This window comes from Cricetulus griseus (assembly GCF_003668045.3).
Source record: "Cricetulus griseus strain 17A/GY chromosome 1 unlocalized genomic scaffold, alternate assembly CriGri-PICRH-1.0 chr1_0, whole genome shotgun sequence".
Classification (NCBI taxonomy): domain Eukaryota; kingdom Metazoa; phylum Chordata; class Mammalia; order Rodentia; family Cricetidae; genus Cricetulus; species Cricetulus griseus.
The window spans coordinates 148,190,326-148,209,565 of NW_023276806.1; the positions used below are offsets into that span (position 1 = coordinate 148,190,326).

A 19,240-nucleotide genomic window follows, 5' to 3' on the forward strand; every position below is an offset into this window, starting at 1 on the left:
CACTCATTTTACCTAGAGCATACTACAGGCCAGAGAGATTTGTGGGGCTATGAACATATTTATTAGCAAACAAACATGAATTTTTGCCTTTGTGGAGATAATATTCTTAAATAAAAACAAGTGGAGTTCTGGAAAGCAATACTTGACAAAAGTTTCAAATGATTTTATTCAGCTTTTAGAAAGTATATAGCTGAATAAATTTCATTATGTTTTAATATGCATAGGGAAAAACTAAATTTTACACATATATTACTGTCAAATGTAGCTACCTATCATCATATATATTTATCTATCTACTAACTGATTATTGTCTTTTTAAATGATGATTTGATAGAACAGTGAGCATGACTAAACTTCACTAAATGCTTCTTTTTCATATGTTTCTATATTAATTTTCAACTGATTAAAATGGGAAGATATTTGTTAGGTCACTATAAGGATCTGCCATATTTCTACCTTGAACACATTAAAAAACAGAACTTCAATCAATAGAATCAAATTAAAGGCACAGATATAAATCCATGCACCAATGCACAACTGAATTTTGATAAAGAAGCCAGAAATAAACTCTGGAACAAACATCTAAAAACAAAACGTATTACTCAAAATGGATGAGTGTCCATGCATGAATCCAAATTGATCAATACTGAACCACCTTGCACAAAACTCAACTCCAAAGGGATCAAAGACCTCAACATAAAACCAGTTACACTAAACCTTATAGAAGAGAAAGTGATAGCCTTGAACTCATTGGTACAAGAAATACTTTCTGAACAGAACCTCATTAGCACTGACACTAAGATAAACAATTAATAATTGGAACCTCATAAAACTGAGAAACTTCTATACAACAAGGAACACCATCATTCAAACAAGGAGGTAGTTTACAAAGAAGGAAAAAAATTTTACCCACTATAGATATAATACAGGGCTAATATCCAAGTTGTATAAAGAACAACAACAAAACCCTAGAAATCAATAAAACAAATAACCCAATCAAAAATGGGCACACATCTAAACAAAGAATTCTCAAATAAGAAACTCAAATGGGGGCCCTACCCTGCCTGGGGAGTGGTGGGTGGATGGGGTGGGGGTAGGTTGGAGGTGGGGGAGAAGGAATGGGGGTAAGGGGAGGGAGAGGGAGAGGGGACTTACATGTGAAACAAGCCTGTTCCCTAACTTGAATTAATAATAATAATAATAATAATAATAATAATAATAAAAGAAAAAAGACATAAATATAAAAAAAGAAATTCAAATGGCTAAGAAATATCTAAAAGGAAAAAGTAACAGCTCAGGCTGGTGAAGATGGAGTAAGAGGAAGACTCATACATTGCTGGTGGGGCCATAGACTTATACATACACTATGGAAATCAACATGATGGTCCCTCAGAAAGCTAGAAATTTATCTACTCAGGATCTAGCAATATCATTCTTGGACATACATCAAAGAATGTTTCATCCTACCACAGAGACACTTGTGAAAACTGCTCTATTCATAATACTCAGAAATTGGAAATAATCCAGAGGTCCATTAACAGATGAATGGCTAAAGAAATTGTGATACATTTACACAATGGAATATTGCTAAACAGTTATAATAAAACTATGAAACTCTCAGATAAATGGATGGAACTAGAAAAAAAAAGTCTCCTGAATGAGGTAACACAGTCCCAGAAAGTCAAATACAGTATATATTCACTTAAATGTAGGTATTATCTTTTAAGGCAATGATAACCAAGCTACAGTCTATAGAACCACAGAGGATCAGTATAGAGTAGGGGACTAGGAGGGACAGATACATCTCCATAGGAAATGGAGATAGAATAGATAGTTATAATGAATGGAAATGGGGTACTGGTCAAGAGAAGAGGGGTAGTGAATGTGGGGATGAGGAATATGATGACAGCTTTAATTAAGTTCCACTTGAAGGTTAGTATGGAAACCTAATACAGTAGAAGTTTCATATACATATATACATATATACCCAGGCTGTTGCCAAGACTATAAAAAGGCTGCTTTCCACCAAATCTTTAGCAAATCCCTATTGCTAAAGATAATACCTACACAACACATTAAACATGGAAGAGCTGAACTGGTGCCTATGTAGAGCCTTCACCCACAGGTTCTATCATCTTTGGTACAAGAAGATACCTGCATACTACAAAAGAAAATTTTAACTGCCAACCTAGCTACAAAACCTTTGATCAACAACGGTGACCTGCCTACAAGATATGCTAGTGCAATGGTAGAACAAAGCTTGTGGGGATAACCAACATCTGATTTGACTTAAGGCCCACATCATGAAATGGAAACCATACCTGATGCTGCTTGGGTAATCAAGAATCAGAGACTGGCTAGCCTGTTGGCTTAGTGTAAAACCAAACACTACTGCTCTCCAAAAGAATTAGTAATAAAATGACTCTAATGACATTCTGTTACAGTCACAGACCAGTTCCTTGCTTGGCTATCATCAGAGAAACTTCTTTCTGCAGCAGATGGAAATAAATATAGAGACCCACAGTCATACAATATGCAGAGAGAGAAACCTTGGAATACTCGGCTCTAAATGGGATGTGTCCATCAAGCTCCTCCATTAAGGGCTTGGGGAACTCAATGGAAGAGGAGGGAAAAAGAGAATAAGAACCAGAGAAGACTGAGGACACTAAGGAAATAATGCCCTCTCTATACTCAACAGGATTGATACATATGTGAACTCAGAAAAACTGAAGTAGTATATACAGGGCCTGCACTGCTCCTTACAATATTTTGGCTTCCAGTCTAGTGTTTGTATGGGATTCCTAAGTGTGTGAACTATTGGTAGTTCTATGTATGTATGTATGTATGTATGTATGTATGTATGTATGTATGAATGTATGTATGTATACCTTGTGCCTCTTCTTGGGTTTCTTTATGTTTGTTTGTTTTTCCCTTTTCTGGCCATTAGTTTTTGTTTTATTATTATAATATTTATATTACAGTACATATTTTTTTTCTCTTATAGCTATTTTTATTTTCTAATTAGAGACAGAAAAGGGATGGGTTCAGATGGGAGGGAACAAGAACTGAGAGGAGTAAAGGGAAAGAGACCATACCATAATTAGGATATATTACATGAGAAAAAAACACATTTTCAATAAAAAGGGAAAAACAATTTATTGGAAACAAAAAGAAAAATTTAATATTTCCTGTTGTAATAATGTAAAATTTTATACATACTCCCAGTATCAATTTAAGAGTTGTTTATGTACTTGTAACTACATTCTTGTACATACTACACAAGAGATTTTCAGTTCTATTTTGATTGCATATCTAAGTTGCATTATTTCCAACTTAGAAAGTTATTTCTAAATTCAGAAACTAATTTTGTAGATTAAAATATGACGTGTCTACTGAGAAATATGAGACTCTTATTTAGAAAACATAAGAAAATTTACATGGATGTTTGCTGAGATAAAAATAATATTTAATTTAATATTACCTTGATATAGTGGGTTCAATTAGAGAGCCAGTTCTCATTTTCATTTGGTCAAGTTCAGATCTTAACTTCTCAATTTCTTCTGCTAGTCTTTCCTAAAAATCAAAAAGCAGTTACTCAAATGATGGTCACATCAAATATATCAGCATTGAATTGTGATGAATAAGTGGATATTTAAGAGTGACAATGATTATGTTTTATTAAAGAACACTGGATATAATCAGAAAATACACTTGTGCTTACCTTTCATAACGTATTTGCCAATAGCAAGTCAACAAACCAACTCTATTCATGATATTTAGTAATCCTAAATATTTGCATATTTGTGAGATTATTTAGGATCAAAAATATAGATATGTCACTTAAAATTCAAAAGACAAATCACATCTAGTATTAGGTCAAATAAAACATCTTTACATACTAAGTAAATGTGATAGTACCCTTTGGTTGTCAACTTGACTACATCTGGAATTAATGAAAACCAAAGTGGCTGGTTTCACCTGGGAGGAAGTAACTTTTGGTTGTTGCTTTTTAATTAATTCATTTGAAGTGAGAAAACCTACTTTTAATCCAGATCTTAAGGTGGGAATATCTTTTATCTGGGTCACCTCTTCTCATGGCAACCTATGTAAAGGACATTTAAGAAAGAAGCTTACTCTTTGCATGTGCTCTCTCATTCTCCATGGCAAGTTCATTCCTCCACCAGCATTAGAGCCTACTTCTTCAGGATTTTGGTGTGATTGAAGAGCAGATGAGACTTTGAGCCTTGTGGACTGAAGGACTATTAGATTCTTGAACTTTGAACCTTTCACTGATAGGCAGCAAATGTTGGACTAGTTGGACGGTATCCTGTAAACCACTATAATAAATCCCCTTTCCAACTCTGTGTGTGGTGTGTGTGTGTGTGTGTCTGTGTGTGTGTTCATCAGTTATTAGGCAGGGTTCGAAAAATTTCCATTTTTTTTCTCAAGGTTGTAAGGGCACACCAGTGTAATGATAAATCTTTACTCCAAGCCACTCGAGACACATGAGTGCCCACATTAACACAGAGAGACTTATATTAGGGCCAATGACTAGGATTTCTTATATTCTAGATCAGTCTTAATTATCAACCATAAATATTAATCTATATATTATATAAAGACTTATAGAGGATGCTGACGGAATGCTTCCTCTTTCTGGGATCACATGGTAGCTTCACAGAGAAGAGAGGGGAGGAAGAGGAAGAGAGCGACTTCTTGCTTGTCCCTGCTTATATTCTGAGCCTGCCATGTCACTTCCTGCCTGAATCACAAGACTTCTCTTTACTATATTTCCCAGAATCCTCCATGACTCCTAGTCCTGGCTAACTTGCTTCCCTATTGGCCAACAGTACTTTACCAACCAATAAGACAACATATATACACAGAAGGACCTCCCCCATCACACCAGTAAAGAAAAATGATTTAAAGAAGCAGAATTTCATCATAAAAAAAGCCAATAGTCTCAACATTTAAAATTTCTTGAGATGTGAATAAATGAATAAAAAGTATATTTATGACTGGAAGACTCAGCATGAAATAAAGGCTGCCAAAAACCTAACTACAGGCTTGATTTTGTTTTATATATATATAATTTTTTCATACTTGTACTAAATTCCTCAGTGGGTAACTTTACGAAGATTGTAGTTGTCTCACAGCTATTGACTAAGTGCTCATGAAATTACTTCATAATGGATTCTAATATGTGTGTTAATGAGTCTTTAGTTTCTATAGTTTCTTTCTCAGTAGCCAGCTCTTATATTTTATTTGAGTCATATTACTTTTCTCACCATACTGTGACTAGTTTTAATGAGAATGATCCATGTAGGCTCATGTACTAGAATACTTAGTTCCTAATTTGTATAACTGCTTGGGAAGGGTTAGGAGTTGTGGCTTTTTTGGAAGATGTATGTCATTCGGGGTGGTCTCTCTGATATCAAACGCCCAACATATTCCCCATATTCCAGTTAATTGTCTGTCCTTTTCCTTTTTGTGGATCAGATTTCAACTCTCAGCTACTGATCTAATACCACGCATGTACTTATTTCCATGCAGTCTGCCATGATGGTCATAGACTCAACCTCTGGACTTGAAAGTCCTAACAAATGCTGTCTTTTATAAGTTGCCTTGGGCATGATATATCTTCACAGCAATAGAAAAGAAGCTAACACAATGGAATTGTAGCATTTGTCAAATTTCTATTACATGTTCTTTATACTTTAAGGATCTCAGTCATATTTCACTTTCTTTGGCAATTTTGTAAATTATCAGATTCAGTGTCTTTGGCACACCTTCTGCTAGCATATCACCTCAAATATATGGATATTTAAATAAATTGCTTTAAATAATTTCTTGTTTAATTTCATTACTTTCAGAAAAAATATTCATTGAGTTTCTCTTCTGTGTACCTAGTGTACAAGCAATGTTTTGCCATTTCCTTAATGTATATTAGTAGAAAAGACAAGCGATGAATAAAATGTACAGGTAAGTTAAAATGTTAGGAAGAAAAAGAAAAATTATGGAAAAATGATATATAATATTTGAGTGAATATATATATATATATATATATATATATATATATATGAATGAAGTCCTGAATAAAATATGATAATATATTAAGAAAGAACATTGAAGATGGAATTATATTTGGTGAGACAGGACAGAAACCCAGGGTTGGTGACTTAGAGACATCAAAGCAAAACATAGGTAGTGTGTGGATTAAGTAAGATTACCGCTGAGTGAAGGGAAAAGGCAGTTGGCAATTCTGAAAGGCACTAATGCATTTTAAAACTTTCTGGCTTTTTACTATTAGTAGGAGAGGGAGCAAAAGCAGGCAAGTCTGATCATGAAGCATTATTGTATGATCATTGCACTAGCTCTGAATAAAGAATTGCATGAGCCCTTTCCGCCGACTGATCAGCAACAAGGTGAGTGACCCCCTGCTCTTACCCCACTCCCGTCCAAATCGTAATTCACCCAGATCTCCCCAGGCTTGTGCCTGCTTGGAGTAGACATGCCCAGGCAGGGAGGAGCTCCCTGAAGCTGGGAAAAAGGCTACTCTTCCTACCCTTTCCACCAACTGATCAGCAAGGAGGTGAGTGAGCCCATGCGCTTACCCAACTCCCTTCCAAAGCCCCATCCACCCCTATCTCCCCGGGCCTGCTCTTGCTTGGGGTGGAACTGCCCAGACAGTGAGGAACTCCCTGAGCCTGGAAACAACCCACTCTTCCTTCCCGTCCCCATCACACACACACACACACACACCTGACCCCTACAGAAGCCTAACTCCTTCATAGCGAGGAGACTACCAGGAGAGGCAATACTATCCAGAGCTGCACATATTGAATTCCTGCCCCCCCCCACACACCACTGGGTAACAAGAGGAGATAGAGAGACCCCCTCCTGCACTCACTGGAAGAAGATATGGGAAGAAGACAGAATAAGAAACTCACTTAACAACAGAAGGACCAATATGACACCACCAGAATCTAGGAACTCCATTCCAGCAAGATCTGAAAAACCCAGCACAGTGCACGAAGAAGAGGTGGACCTCAAAAATTATCTCAGTAAAATGATAGAGACCTTTAAAGAGGAAACAAGAAAATCCCTTAAAGAAACAGAAGAAAAAGCAAGCAAAAAATTACATGAAATGGAGGAAAAGACAAACAAAAATTCAAGAAATAAACAAATCTCTTAAAGAATCTAAAGAAACCCCCCCAAAAAAACAACCAAAAAAGTGAAGGAAGCTCTTGAAACAGTTCAAAGCATGAAAGCTGAAATAAACACAATAAAGAAAAAACAGAATGAGGCGATGCTGGAAATGGAAAGACTGGATAAATGATCAGGAACTAAAGACGTAAGTATAACTAATAGAATCCAAGAGACAGAAGAGGGAATCTCAGCTATTGAAGACTCAGTAGAGGATATAATTCATCAACCAAAGAAAACCTCAAGTCCAACAAATCCCTAACACAAAATATCCAGGAAATATGGGACACCATGAAAAGACCAAACCTAAGAATAATAGGTGTAGAAGAAGGTGAAGAAACACTGCTCAAAGTACAGAAAACATATTCAACAAAATCATAGAAGAAAACTTCCCCAACCTACAGAAGGATATGCCTATGAAAGTACAAGAAGCTTACAGGACACCAAACAGACTGGACCACAAAAAGAAGTCCCCCCGACATATAATAATCAAAACCCCAAATCTACAGAATAAAGAGAAAATATTAAGAGCAGCAAAAGAAAAAGGCCAAGTAACATATAAAACCAAACCAATTAGAATCACACCCGATTTCTCAATGGAAACCCTGAAAGCCAGAAGGTCTTGGATAGATACCGTATAAGCACTAAGGGAACATGGATGTCAACCCAGACTTCTGTACCCAGCAAAACTTTCAATCACTATATATGGAGAAAACAAGATATTCCATGAAAAAATCAGATTTAAAAAATATATATCCACAAATCCAGCATTACAGAAGGTTCTGGAAGGAAAACTCCAACCCAACTAACATAACTACACTCACAAAAACACAGGCAATAGATAATCTAATTTTACCAAACACAAAAAGAAGCAGGAGGGCGAAATCCACACACAATGACACCACCAACAATAAATCCAAAACAAACAAGAACCAACGAACAATGGACATTAATATCCCTAAATGTCAATAGTCTTAACTACCCATAAAAAGATATAGGCTAACAGAATGGATATGAAGACAGAATCCATCCTTCTGCTTTTTAACAGAAACACACCTCAACTTCAAAGACAGGCGATACCTCAGAGTAAAAGGATGGGAAAAGATTTTCCATTCAAATGGGCTCAAGAAACAAGCTGGTGTAGCAATCTTAATATCTAACAAATTAGACTTTAAACTAAAATCAATCAAAAGAGATGAAGAAGGGCATTTCATACTCATTACAGGAAAAGTCCATCAAGATAAAGTCTCAATCTTGAACATCTATGCCCCAAATACGAAGGCACCCACATTTGTAAAAGAAACATTATAAAGCTCAAACCACACATAAAACCACACACACATTTAGTAGGAGACTTCAACACCCCCTTTATGCCACCACACAAGACCACCAGACAGAAACTTAACAAAGAAACAAAGGATCTGAAAGAAGTTATGACCCAACTGGGGTTAATGGATATCTATAGAACATTCATCCAAACTCAAAAGAATATACCTTCTTCTCAGTGCCACATGGCACCTTCTGTAAAATTGACCACATAGTAGGCAGCAAAGCAAACCTACATAGTTACAAAAGAATTGTCATAACCCCCTGTATCTTATAAGATCACCATGCATTAAAGCTAGAATTCAACAGCAATACGAATGGCAGAAAACCTACATATTCTTGGAAAATAAATAACACCCCATTGCACCATTCCTGGGTTGAGGAAGAAATAAAAAAGAAATTAAAGACTTCCTAGAATTTAATGAGAATGTAGACACAACATACCCAAACTTATGGGACACTCTGAAAGCAGTGCTAAGAGGGAAGTTCATAGCACTAAGTGCCCACATGAAGAAACTGGAGAAAAGTCACATTAGAGAATTGACAGAACAACTGAAAGCATTAGAGCAAAAAGAAGCAAACTCACCAAGGAGGAGTAGACACCAGGAAAGAATCAACCTGTGAGCTGAAATCAATAAGGTAGAAACTAGGAAAACATTACATAGAATCAATGAAACAAAGAGTTGGTTCTTTGAGAAGATCAACAGATAGACAAACCTCTAGCCAAACTAACCAAAAGGCAGAGAGAGAGCATGTTAATTAACAAAATCAGAAATGAAAAGGGGTGATATGACAACGGACACTGAGGAAATCCAGAGAATCTTCAGGTCATACTTTGAAAACCTGTACTCCACAAAATTTGAAAATCTGAAGGAAATGGACAGTTTTCTGGGTAAATATCACTTACCAAAATTAAACCAAGATCAGATAAACAGTTTAAATCCACCCATAACCCCTATTGAAATAGAGGAAGTCATCAAAAGCCTCCCAACCAAAAAAAGCCCAGGGCCAGAAGGCTTCACTGCAGAATTCTACCAGAAATTCAAACAAGAGCTGATACCAGTACTCCTCAAACTGTCCCGCACAATAGAAGCAGATGGGATATTGCCAAACTCTTTCTATGAGGCTACAATCACTTTGATACCCAAGCCACACAAAGATAAGACTAAGAAAGAGAATTGCAGACAGATATCCCCCATGAACATAGATGCTAAAATACTCAATAAAATATTGGTGAACTGAATCCAAGAACATATAAGAAAAATCATCCTCCATGATCAAGTAGGCTTCATCCCAGGGATGCAAGGATGGTTCAACATACAAAAATCCATCAATATAATCCACCATATAAACAAACTGAAAGAGAAAAACCACATGATCATCTCAATAGATGCTGAAAAAGCCTTTGACAAAATCCACCATCCCTTCATGATAAAGATCTTGGAGAGAACAGGAATAACAGGAACATATCTAAACATGATAAACATAATATACACCAAACCAATAGCCAACATCAAACTAAACGGAGAGAAATTCAAAGCGTTTCCTCTAAAATCAGGAAAAAGACAAGGCTGTCCACTCTCTCCATACCTCTTCAATATTGTACTTGAAGTTCTAGCTAGAGCAATAAGACAAGAAAGGGGGATTAAAAGGATACAAATTGTAAAGGAAGAAGTCAAACTTTCACTATTTGCAGATGACATGATAGTCTACATTAGTGACCAGAAAAACTCTACCAGGGAACTCCTACAGCTGATAAACACCTTCAGCAAGGTAGCAGGATACAAAATTAACTCAAAAAAATCTGTAGCCCTACTGTATACAGATGATAAACCCAATGAGAAAGAAATCATGGAAACATCACCTTTCACAATATCCACAAGCAACATAAAATATCTGGGGGTAACACTAACCAAAAAAGTGAAAGACCTGTACAATAAGAACTTTGAGACTTTAAAGAAAGAAATTAAAGAAGATACCAGAAAATGGAAAGATCCCCCATGCTCTTGGATAGGTAGAATCAACATAGTAAAAATGGAAATCCTGACAAAAGCAATCTACAGATTCAATGCAATCCCCATCAAAATCCCAACACAGTTATTCACAGACATTGGAAGAACAATACTCAACTTTATATGGAAAAATAAAAAAAAAAAACAGGATAGCCAAAACAACTCTTTACAATAAAGGATCTTCTGGAGGAATCACCCTCCCTGACTTCAAGCTCTACTATAGAGCCATTGTTCTAAAAACAGCTTGGTATTGGCACAAGAATAGACAGATAGACCAATGGAATCGAATTGAAGACCCAGATATTAACCCATGCACCTACGAACACCTTATTTTTGATAAAGGTGCTAAATCTATACAATGGAAAAAAGATAGCATCTTCAACAAACGGTGCTGGCACAATTGGATCCGGACATTCAGAAGATTGCAGATAGATCCATACCTGTCACCATTCATGAAACTTAAGTGCAAATGGATCCAAGATCTCTCCCTAAATTCAGCCACACTGAATCTTCTAGAAGAGAAAGTGGGAATTACCCTTGAACAAATTGGCACAGGAGACTGATTCCTGAACATCATGCCAGTAGCACAGACACTGAGGTCTGCAATTAATAAATGGGACCTCCTGAAACTGAGAAGCTTCTGTAAGGCAAAGTTCACAGTCAGTAAAACAAAACGACAGCCCAGAGAATGGGAAAAGGTCTTCACCATCCCCACATCTGACAGAGGGCTGATTTCAAAATATACAAGGATCTCAAGAAGGTAGCCACCAAAACACCAAAAAATGAAATTAAAAAGTGGGGTGCAGAACTAAACAGAATTTTCAACAGAGGAATCTGAAATGGCTGAAAGACATTTAAGAAAGTGCTCAAAATCCTTGGCAATCAGAGAAATGCAACTCAAAACAACTCTGAGTTACCACCTCACACCTGTCAGTATGGCTAAAATCAAAAATACCAATGACAATCTATGCTGGAGAGGATGTGGAGAAGAAGGAACACTCCTCCATTGCTGGTGGGAGTGTGAACTTGTAAGACCACCCTGGAAATCAGTATGGCGGTTGCTCAGAAAAATGGGAATCAATCTACCTCAAGATCTAGCCATTCCTCTCTTGGGTAAATACCCTTATAGTGCATGTTCATACAACAAGGACATATGTTCAACCATGTTCATAGCAGCATTGTTTGTAATAGCCAGGACCTGGAAGCAACCTAGATGCCCCTCAACTGAAGAATGGATAGAGAAAAATGTGGCACATTTATACAATGGAGTACTACTCAGCAGAAATGAGCAATGGAATCTTGAAATTCACAGGCAAATGGATGGAACTAGAAGAAACCATCCTGAGTGAGGTAACCCAGTCACAAAAAGACAAACATGGTATGTACTCACTGATATATGAATTTTAGACATAGAGCAAAGGTTTACCAGCCTATAATCCTCTTCACCAAAGAAACTAGGAAATATGAAGGACTCTAAGGGATAAATAGACACCAGGAATGGGAAGTGGCATGAACTCCTGAGCTAATTGGGAGCATGAGGGTAGGGGAGCGGGTGCTGCCACAATAAGAGCACAAGAAGAGGAGTAGAGGAGAGTAAATGGAGGAGCACAGATATTGAGTAATGGGAAGAATAGAGGAGAGAGAGCAGGATGAGAGATACCATATTAGAGGGAGCCCCTATAGGTCTAAGAAGAGATCTGGAACTAGGGAGATCTCCAGAGACCTACAAGGATGACACGATCTGACAATCCAGGCAATGGTGGAGAGGATAACCTAAAAGCCCTTCCCCTAAAATGAGATTGATGACTACTCATTATGCCATCCTAGAGCACTCATCCAGTGGCTGATGGAAGCAGAGACAGACATCCACAGAAATACACTGAGCTGAAATCTGGAATTTAGTTGAAGAGAGGGAGGAATGAAAATCGAAGGGGTCGGTACCAGGTTGGGGAAACCCACAGAAACAGTTGGCCTGAACAAGGGAGAGCACATCAACACCAGATACTATCTGGGTGGCCAGTACAAGACTGTTCCAGCCCCCTGAACATGGATGTCAATAAGGAGGCCTCTGCACTCCAGGGAGCCTCTGGAAGTGGATTAGTATTTTTACCTGGTGTAAGAAGGGACTTTGAGAGCCCATTCCATGTGGAAGGATACACTCTGGCCCTGCACACATGGGAAGGGCCCAGGCCCAGCACAGGAAGATTTGGTGGACTTTGCAGAGCCCCTGTTGAGGGCCCTACCCTGCCTGGGGAGTGGTGGGTGGATGGGGTGGGGGTAGGTTGGAGTGGGGGAGGAGGGATGGAAGTGAGGGTAGGGAGAGGGAGAGGGGACATACATGTGAAACAAGCTTGTTCCCTAACTTGAACTAATAAAAAAAAAAAGAATTGCATGAAATTTGGAAGCAGGGAAGAAATATCATTATCTTATGCTCTCTGAAATTATAGACAACAGAGTCATGGTGTGGATATAAGTGTTTATTGCAACTAAATGGATAGATATTTCTTATGTTTTGATGATAGAACTAACAGAATTTACATATTAGGTTTGACAGAAGAAAATTATATGAAGACAAGAGTTATCAATAGCTTCAAGTTTATTTTTGTAACTTGAATAATAGGGGGAAAGGATGCTAAAGGTGATTTATTCAGAAAATTGCTGGTAATGCTGGCCAGGTTAGGTGGCAGTGGTCATTGGTATGTGAGAGTAAGGGGCAGATAAAGTAATACTGGGGAAATTGACATGTGAAATCAGATTTTGTTTTGTGTGTGTGTCTAAATGGTAACATGATTTGGCACTGAAATATAAAAGTTCTTCCTTGAAAAGTACCCCGTAGGTAACCTGAATTAGGAAGTGCATAATCATAATTCATAGTGGTGCTAAAATCCACGACAGCAAATAAATCTGCCAGAACCTGAAAAAAAGAAGAGCTTCAGGAAGAGTGTAAGTACTTTAGATTTTAAAGATAAAATCCACCAAGACAAAATAAAAATGGGGAAGACTTGATATATGGAGATATTGTTGATGGTGGGTTGTGATCCTAGTTACTTGAGTGGACCTTTGAACAATTTGTACCCATACTAAGATCAGTGAGTGTGCTTAGCTGTATGGAATGATAGCCCCAATTTGAAGTTTGTTCTAGAAATACATTTTCTGGAGATTGACATTAGCAAGGACATACGACATAAGATGACTTAGAATGTTGGTTGCTTGGGCAGATTGTTGCAGCTACAGGCTTGAGTAGGTGTTGGGGGAGTAGGTTGTAATGATCTTGCCAGGAGCCCACAGAACTTTAAATAACTTAAAATTGCATAACAAGATCAAGTCCAAAATCCACAATCTGGTCAGAAGTAATTCATACACACACATGGTACTTCCAGCAAAATTTTGATGATTCATCTAGTCACTCATTTTTGGTTCCTCTGTGCTGTTCCATAGGAGACAATATCCCCCTAGACCACTAGTTGCGCACTAAATGTATACAAGAGTCTATTAAAATAACGTCTCTTCTGTGCAAGCTTTATTCAGAAATAATTTAATTGCATCCTTTAGCTACCCCTGCCATAGTAGTCCATTAAACTACTTATCAGAAGATTATAGACATTCTGACTATGGACCTGAATGGTTATTATTTTTAATTTATCACAAAATATATAGCATCCTATAAAACTGTTAAGTTTCTCTTTCCTGTCATGTTTTCAGTACCTTATGTATTATTGTACTGCTGATAAACCTTTAATTCTTTTTTCTTAACTCCTTTCTGTTTCTCTTTTACTCTCCTTTCTTTTCTTCATACCCTTTCACCATTCTCTTTCACTATTCCCTTTTGTATGTTTCCAATACACAACTAGTAGATATATATTAAGCTGACATTTTAAGGGAAGTTTTAAGGAAACAGGGCAAATTATGTAACAGACTACATATTACTAGGATTGTATCACAACTTTTAAGATTTTACAATCCATATTTTGTCAGCTTCTTAAGTTACATATCCTACAATTGGAATGGCTGGTCCTCACCAAACCCCTTGCCGATATTAAAATATCACACTTATGAATAACCTTCAAAACTAGCAAGCACATATATCCCGGCTGTGTGTCTTGTGCTTACAGGGTCTGCAGCAGTCTGTCATTGCCTCATTCTTTAGCAACATTCTGAGTTCCTGGAAGCCTTCTTTATATCATCATTATACTGTGATCTTTACCACCTGTGGCTCCTGCAAATCTCACCATATTGGCCCTTGGTTTCTGCCATTCTGAATCATTGTTTGTATGGTATGTTTCTTCAACTACATATTCAATTACCTAAGAAGTAGGATAATGCTAGAAAGTATTTAAAGATTCAGTTCTTCTGTATAATAGGCACTTACATTTCTTTTGAAGAAATTATTTCTAAAACTATACAAAATTTAGTGAATGTATGAATATATATTTATTTTATTTATGTAAGGTCCAAACCAAAACAAGATCAGGTTTATTAGTAGAGATAGTGATTAATAGTGATTTTAAGGTAGCATTAGTTGAGTTTCCTGAGTATTTTCAATGTGTTCAATGCTAAAAGCTGTTCAATTTCTACATAAATTTATGGTTTGCTATAAGCATACAAATTTAAAATTATTTTTAGAGTATGACACAAAATCATTCTCATCACATTTATTTTACAATATACTTATAAACATGAATAAGTTAAATGAAAACTGTTTCCACAATACCTTATCATGTAAAGATTCTTCAAGATTTTTTCTGAAGGTTTCTGATTCTTGAATCAAAACATTCTATGAAAAAGAAAAAAGTAAGAAGCAACATGCTGAAAATACTTAAATATGTGTATGAATGCTCTAGCACAAAAAAAAAAAAAACCCTCTTATGCTTCCTTCCTTGGTAAATCTATTTCCTGGTTTCTATGGAAACTGAGCTCCATTGAAACCCTTTAAAGTGATACTCAACATTTTTCAAAATAAATTATTTAAATGAGAAATGCCATTTTCGCTACACTTGGATACATAAACAGGATAAATATTACCCTCTGAGCTACTACTAAAATTCTTCTCAGACTATGTTTAAAATGGGAAATAATTAGCCTGTTCTTTAAATGATAAGTGGTAAGTACCAGGCCAACTAGTATAAGTATGCTTTGACCTCTTACTGTGTCATTAACCAAAATTCACTAACATTTTGTTAAAATATTTTCCCAATTTTTTCCTGACTGTCTATCAATGGAAGATGCCTGAATAAAATAGTGAGTGAAATTCTGTGTTTATTTCAAAATAATTTGTCCTCCTGATGTTTTGATAATTAATTCTCTGGTTTAGGTCTAGGTTTGGCCACCAGCTCTAACAATTCTGATTGGTGTGATAGTTTCCAGTTATTAATGTGGCGATCATGGTTTTGAATCAAGTTTCAGGCTGAACACAAGCACATTTCTTGAGACAATGTAGTTGAAAATAGAGACTCCTAACCCCTCTACTGGCAATAGAAATAGTCCTCTTGGTAACATAGCTTCTCGTAAGTTGACTGTTAGTGCTGGTAGTTAGTAGATTAAATACCAAATAGTCTCAAGCAGACTCACACTGAATATTTGTATTTGTCTTCCCAGTATATACTTACAAATAATGAAAAGGTAAAGGAAACATTCTTATCTCAAATCACAGCATATTTTTATATATTTGATTTTTACAACATACTAATATGTAATATGTATCATGTGTCATATTCATTCAAAACATGATGTTATAGCATTTTATTGAAATTATTGCCTCACGAAGATGATGCCAAGTAGTTTTAGGCTAAGGAAAGTCAGTCAAATGCCTGACACAAATACCAATTACAGCAGGCTAGGAAAACATCGCAACCTAGACAATATGGCTAAGCACCCATGTGCTTCTCCCACTGTCTGCAATTTTACCTTCTCTTCCAAAGCGGCCATTCTTTCCTTCAAGTGCAGCTGTAGGCGCTCATTGGATTCTGTCAGAAGCCTGTCCACAGTATCAGATAATCTTTTATTATGTTCCTCATTCATTTTCTCTCTTTGCCTAGCCTTATGTTTAAGAAAAAAGCAAAATATATTTGGCATGAAAAAAGAAAATGCTCACTGCTATTCAAAGTTAATTTTAGTTTCATCAGTTTTGAACTGAATATAATTTTATGCACAGTTTTTATTAAATTTGTAGAAACTATTTTCTCTCAAATGCACAGAACATAACATATGATTTTAAACATGGCTTCTAATTAAGAATGTTTTCCTCCAATGTGCAATCTGTGGACTGTAGGACCAAGGACAGAGGGGAAAGCTTCTACATACTCTTTGAAGTTCCTGATTCTTCTCTTCCAGTTGACCCTCTAGATGTCTCATACGTTCTTCAATATTTCCATGCCTCTCTTCAGCCTATTAAGAAATACGAAGAGTGGTCCTAAAATGTAAGATGAGTTAATTCCTTCCATCTAAACAAACTGAAATAAAATGTAAAGCAAGCTACTACCAACCGCAAACATAGTTTCCAAAAATAAACTTTGTTTAAACAGGCAGCTGAACAGCATTGCTTGAAATGTGTCAGCTACAAAGGCCTGTTAACATTCAAGCATCAGCAAAACACTGGAGTTATTTATGAGCAATGAAATCAGCCAAATGTAACATGCAGACTGTGCATGGTTTGAACACAAACCTGCCATTGTCCAATCTTAAGCTCCTTGAAGCACTGAACTGCACAGATGGTCGATTATCAATAAATAAAAGTAACATAATTTTTATAAATGAAAAGAAAAAACTTAGATGGATTCTATTTAGCGATAGAAAGTAAAGTCCAGTAGGACTACCTTCCTACGTATGGAGATCATTTCTTGTAGTTTAGCTTCCATAACATATTGATAATCATCAGATGAGGTAGAAGAGGTTGGATCAGACTAACAGGTCAAGGAAAAGGAGAGGGACAAAATTGAAAAAATCAGAACTAAAGACACTGACACCAAACAGAACATAGTACAGAATGCTTAAAATAAAAGTGACAGCAAATTCAATACTTTAATAGACAAAATTTTATGTAGAAGGAACTATTCTGATATCTAGTGAAGGTAATGCAGTTGATGGTTGTAAATGGAAGACAATGATATGCTAAAAACAAAAGGCCATGGACCTGAGGGTATGGAGGGTTAGTGACAGCTGGCAATGAACAACTTTTACAAGGTGAGTGAAAGCAACTCTGGAAATGACATGTAATAACTGAGATTATGAGAAACCAAACACTAGAATGTCTCTGATAGATGCTTAAACATTTTGTCTTTGGGTTTTTCACATTACTAGACAAAAAAAAATGGTGTAAACATTGTATCTCAAGGAGAGCTCTCTTGGCTATGACTCAGGGGTGTCATATTTGGATCAGTATTATGGCCTCATATGTGGAAATCAGAAATAACTCTAAGCCCCAGGATAAGTTATTATGAATAAACTTCAACAGGATTGAGTTTCCTCAGCAACAGTGGTCCACATAAGCAATGACTCCAGGATACAACCTACATTGTGTACAGGAAACAATCCTAAAGTGTAATTTAAATAGTTAAATGAAAATGATCAAGATTTCTCAACAGGTGATAATAATGTCACAAGGACAAAAAACTTTGTGAATGCTGAAAAATAATATGAAGGACCACATCAAAACAGTGTCTGTATTAATTTGTTGCAATGGAAACAGAATATTGCCTTAGACTGAATAGGAAGCACAGAGCCTCTGTGATCTAATTATTGCCTAGTGCTGAGTTTAGTTACATGTCTTGCTGTTAGGACACCACAGGTGTAAAGTGTTAATACATGGGGCATTGCTGATAGCTGAATTGTATTAGTATGTTATGTGCAAAATACTTATAACATTACATCAACATTTTAATTATAATTACACATTAAATAATTACATCACCAAAACAATCTTATGTCAGTAATGCAATTTTAGCTCTAGAACATATTCTTTGACAAAATATCAGCTCATTTGGAAATAGTGAACCTTATATAGGAGTACATGTAAACACATATGCAGTAACTGAAAAGAAATAGTAACCAGCTAATATTCATTTGTGCTACTTTACACAACAATTTCTAACTTACATTAAGGAGTAACATTTAACATTTCAAATCTGTTGCATTTGTGTAAATAAATCATCATTTATATATCTTAGTATTTATTTCATAAACCTAGATTATCACAATTTCCTCCCAGGTGTCTTACACAGGTTTCCAAATAGAAGAAACAAGAAAAGCTACCATGGTCCTCAAATGGAGGCAAATGAGTTTTGTATTATTTATATTATAATTAATTATTTTTAAATTTAATTACTTATATTTCTTATGTGTGCTTCTCTGTGTGGATTAGTGTATGCAATTGCAGTGCCTAAGGAGGCAGGGAGATGGTGTCAGATCAACAGAACTGGAATTACAGGTGATAGTTAGAGCCACCCAGTGTGTGCACTGGGAACTGAGCTCAGGTCTTCCATTAGCAACCTCTCCATCCCTCTGTTTATATACCATTTAAAACTTGCAAGTCCTACTAAGAAAAAAAATACAGATAAGAAGATGTTGAAATTGTGTAACCTAAATTTGTAAATGAACCTGTGTATTTTATAATCATTTAAGTCATTAAAATTGTATAAGTGATTGATTCAAGAGAGTGATAGGGATATTGGAACTTCTAGAAATATCTCTTTAAAAATAT

The 19,240-nt window shown here is 36.2% G+C and overlaps 1 protein-coding gene across 9 annotated transcripts in view; it reads right to left on the reverse strand.

The window, feature by feature from the left end:
- The window catches only part of LOC100752430 (liprin-alpha-2), a 438,469-nt gene that overhangs the window by 84,941 nt on the left and 334,288 nt on the right, over nt 1-19,240 (reverse strand). For all 9 annotated transcript variants that reach the window (XM_035450810.1, XM_035450815.1, XM_035450808.1 and 6 more), the window contains 4 exons: nt 16,846-16,929; nt 16,450-16,581; nt 15,257-15,319; nt 3,482-3,573 (listed from right to left, as the gene is read on the reverse strand). In XM_035450810.1, the coding sequence (XP_035306701.1) occupies nt 3,482-3,573; nt 15,257-15,319; nt 16,450-16,581; nt 16,846-16,929 (371 nt within the window). The remainder of the gene's footprint in view (nt 1-3,481; nt 3,574-15,256; nt 15,320-16,449; nt 16,582-16,845; nt 16,930-19,240) is intronic.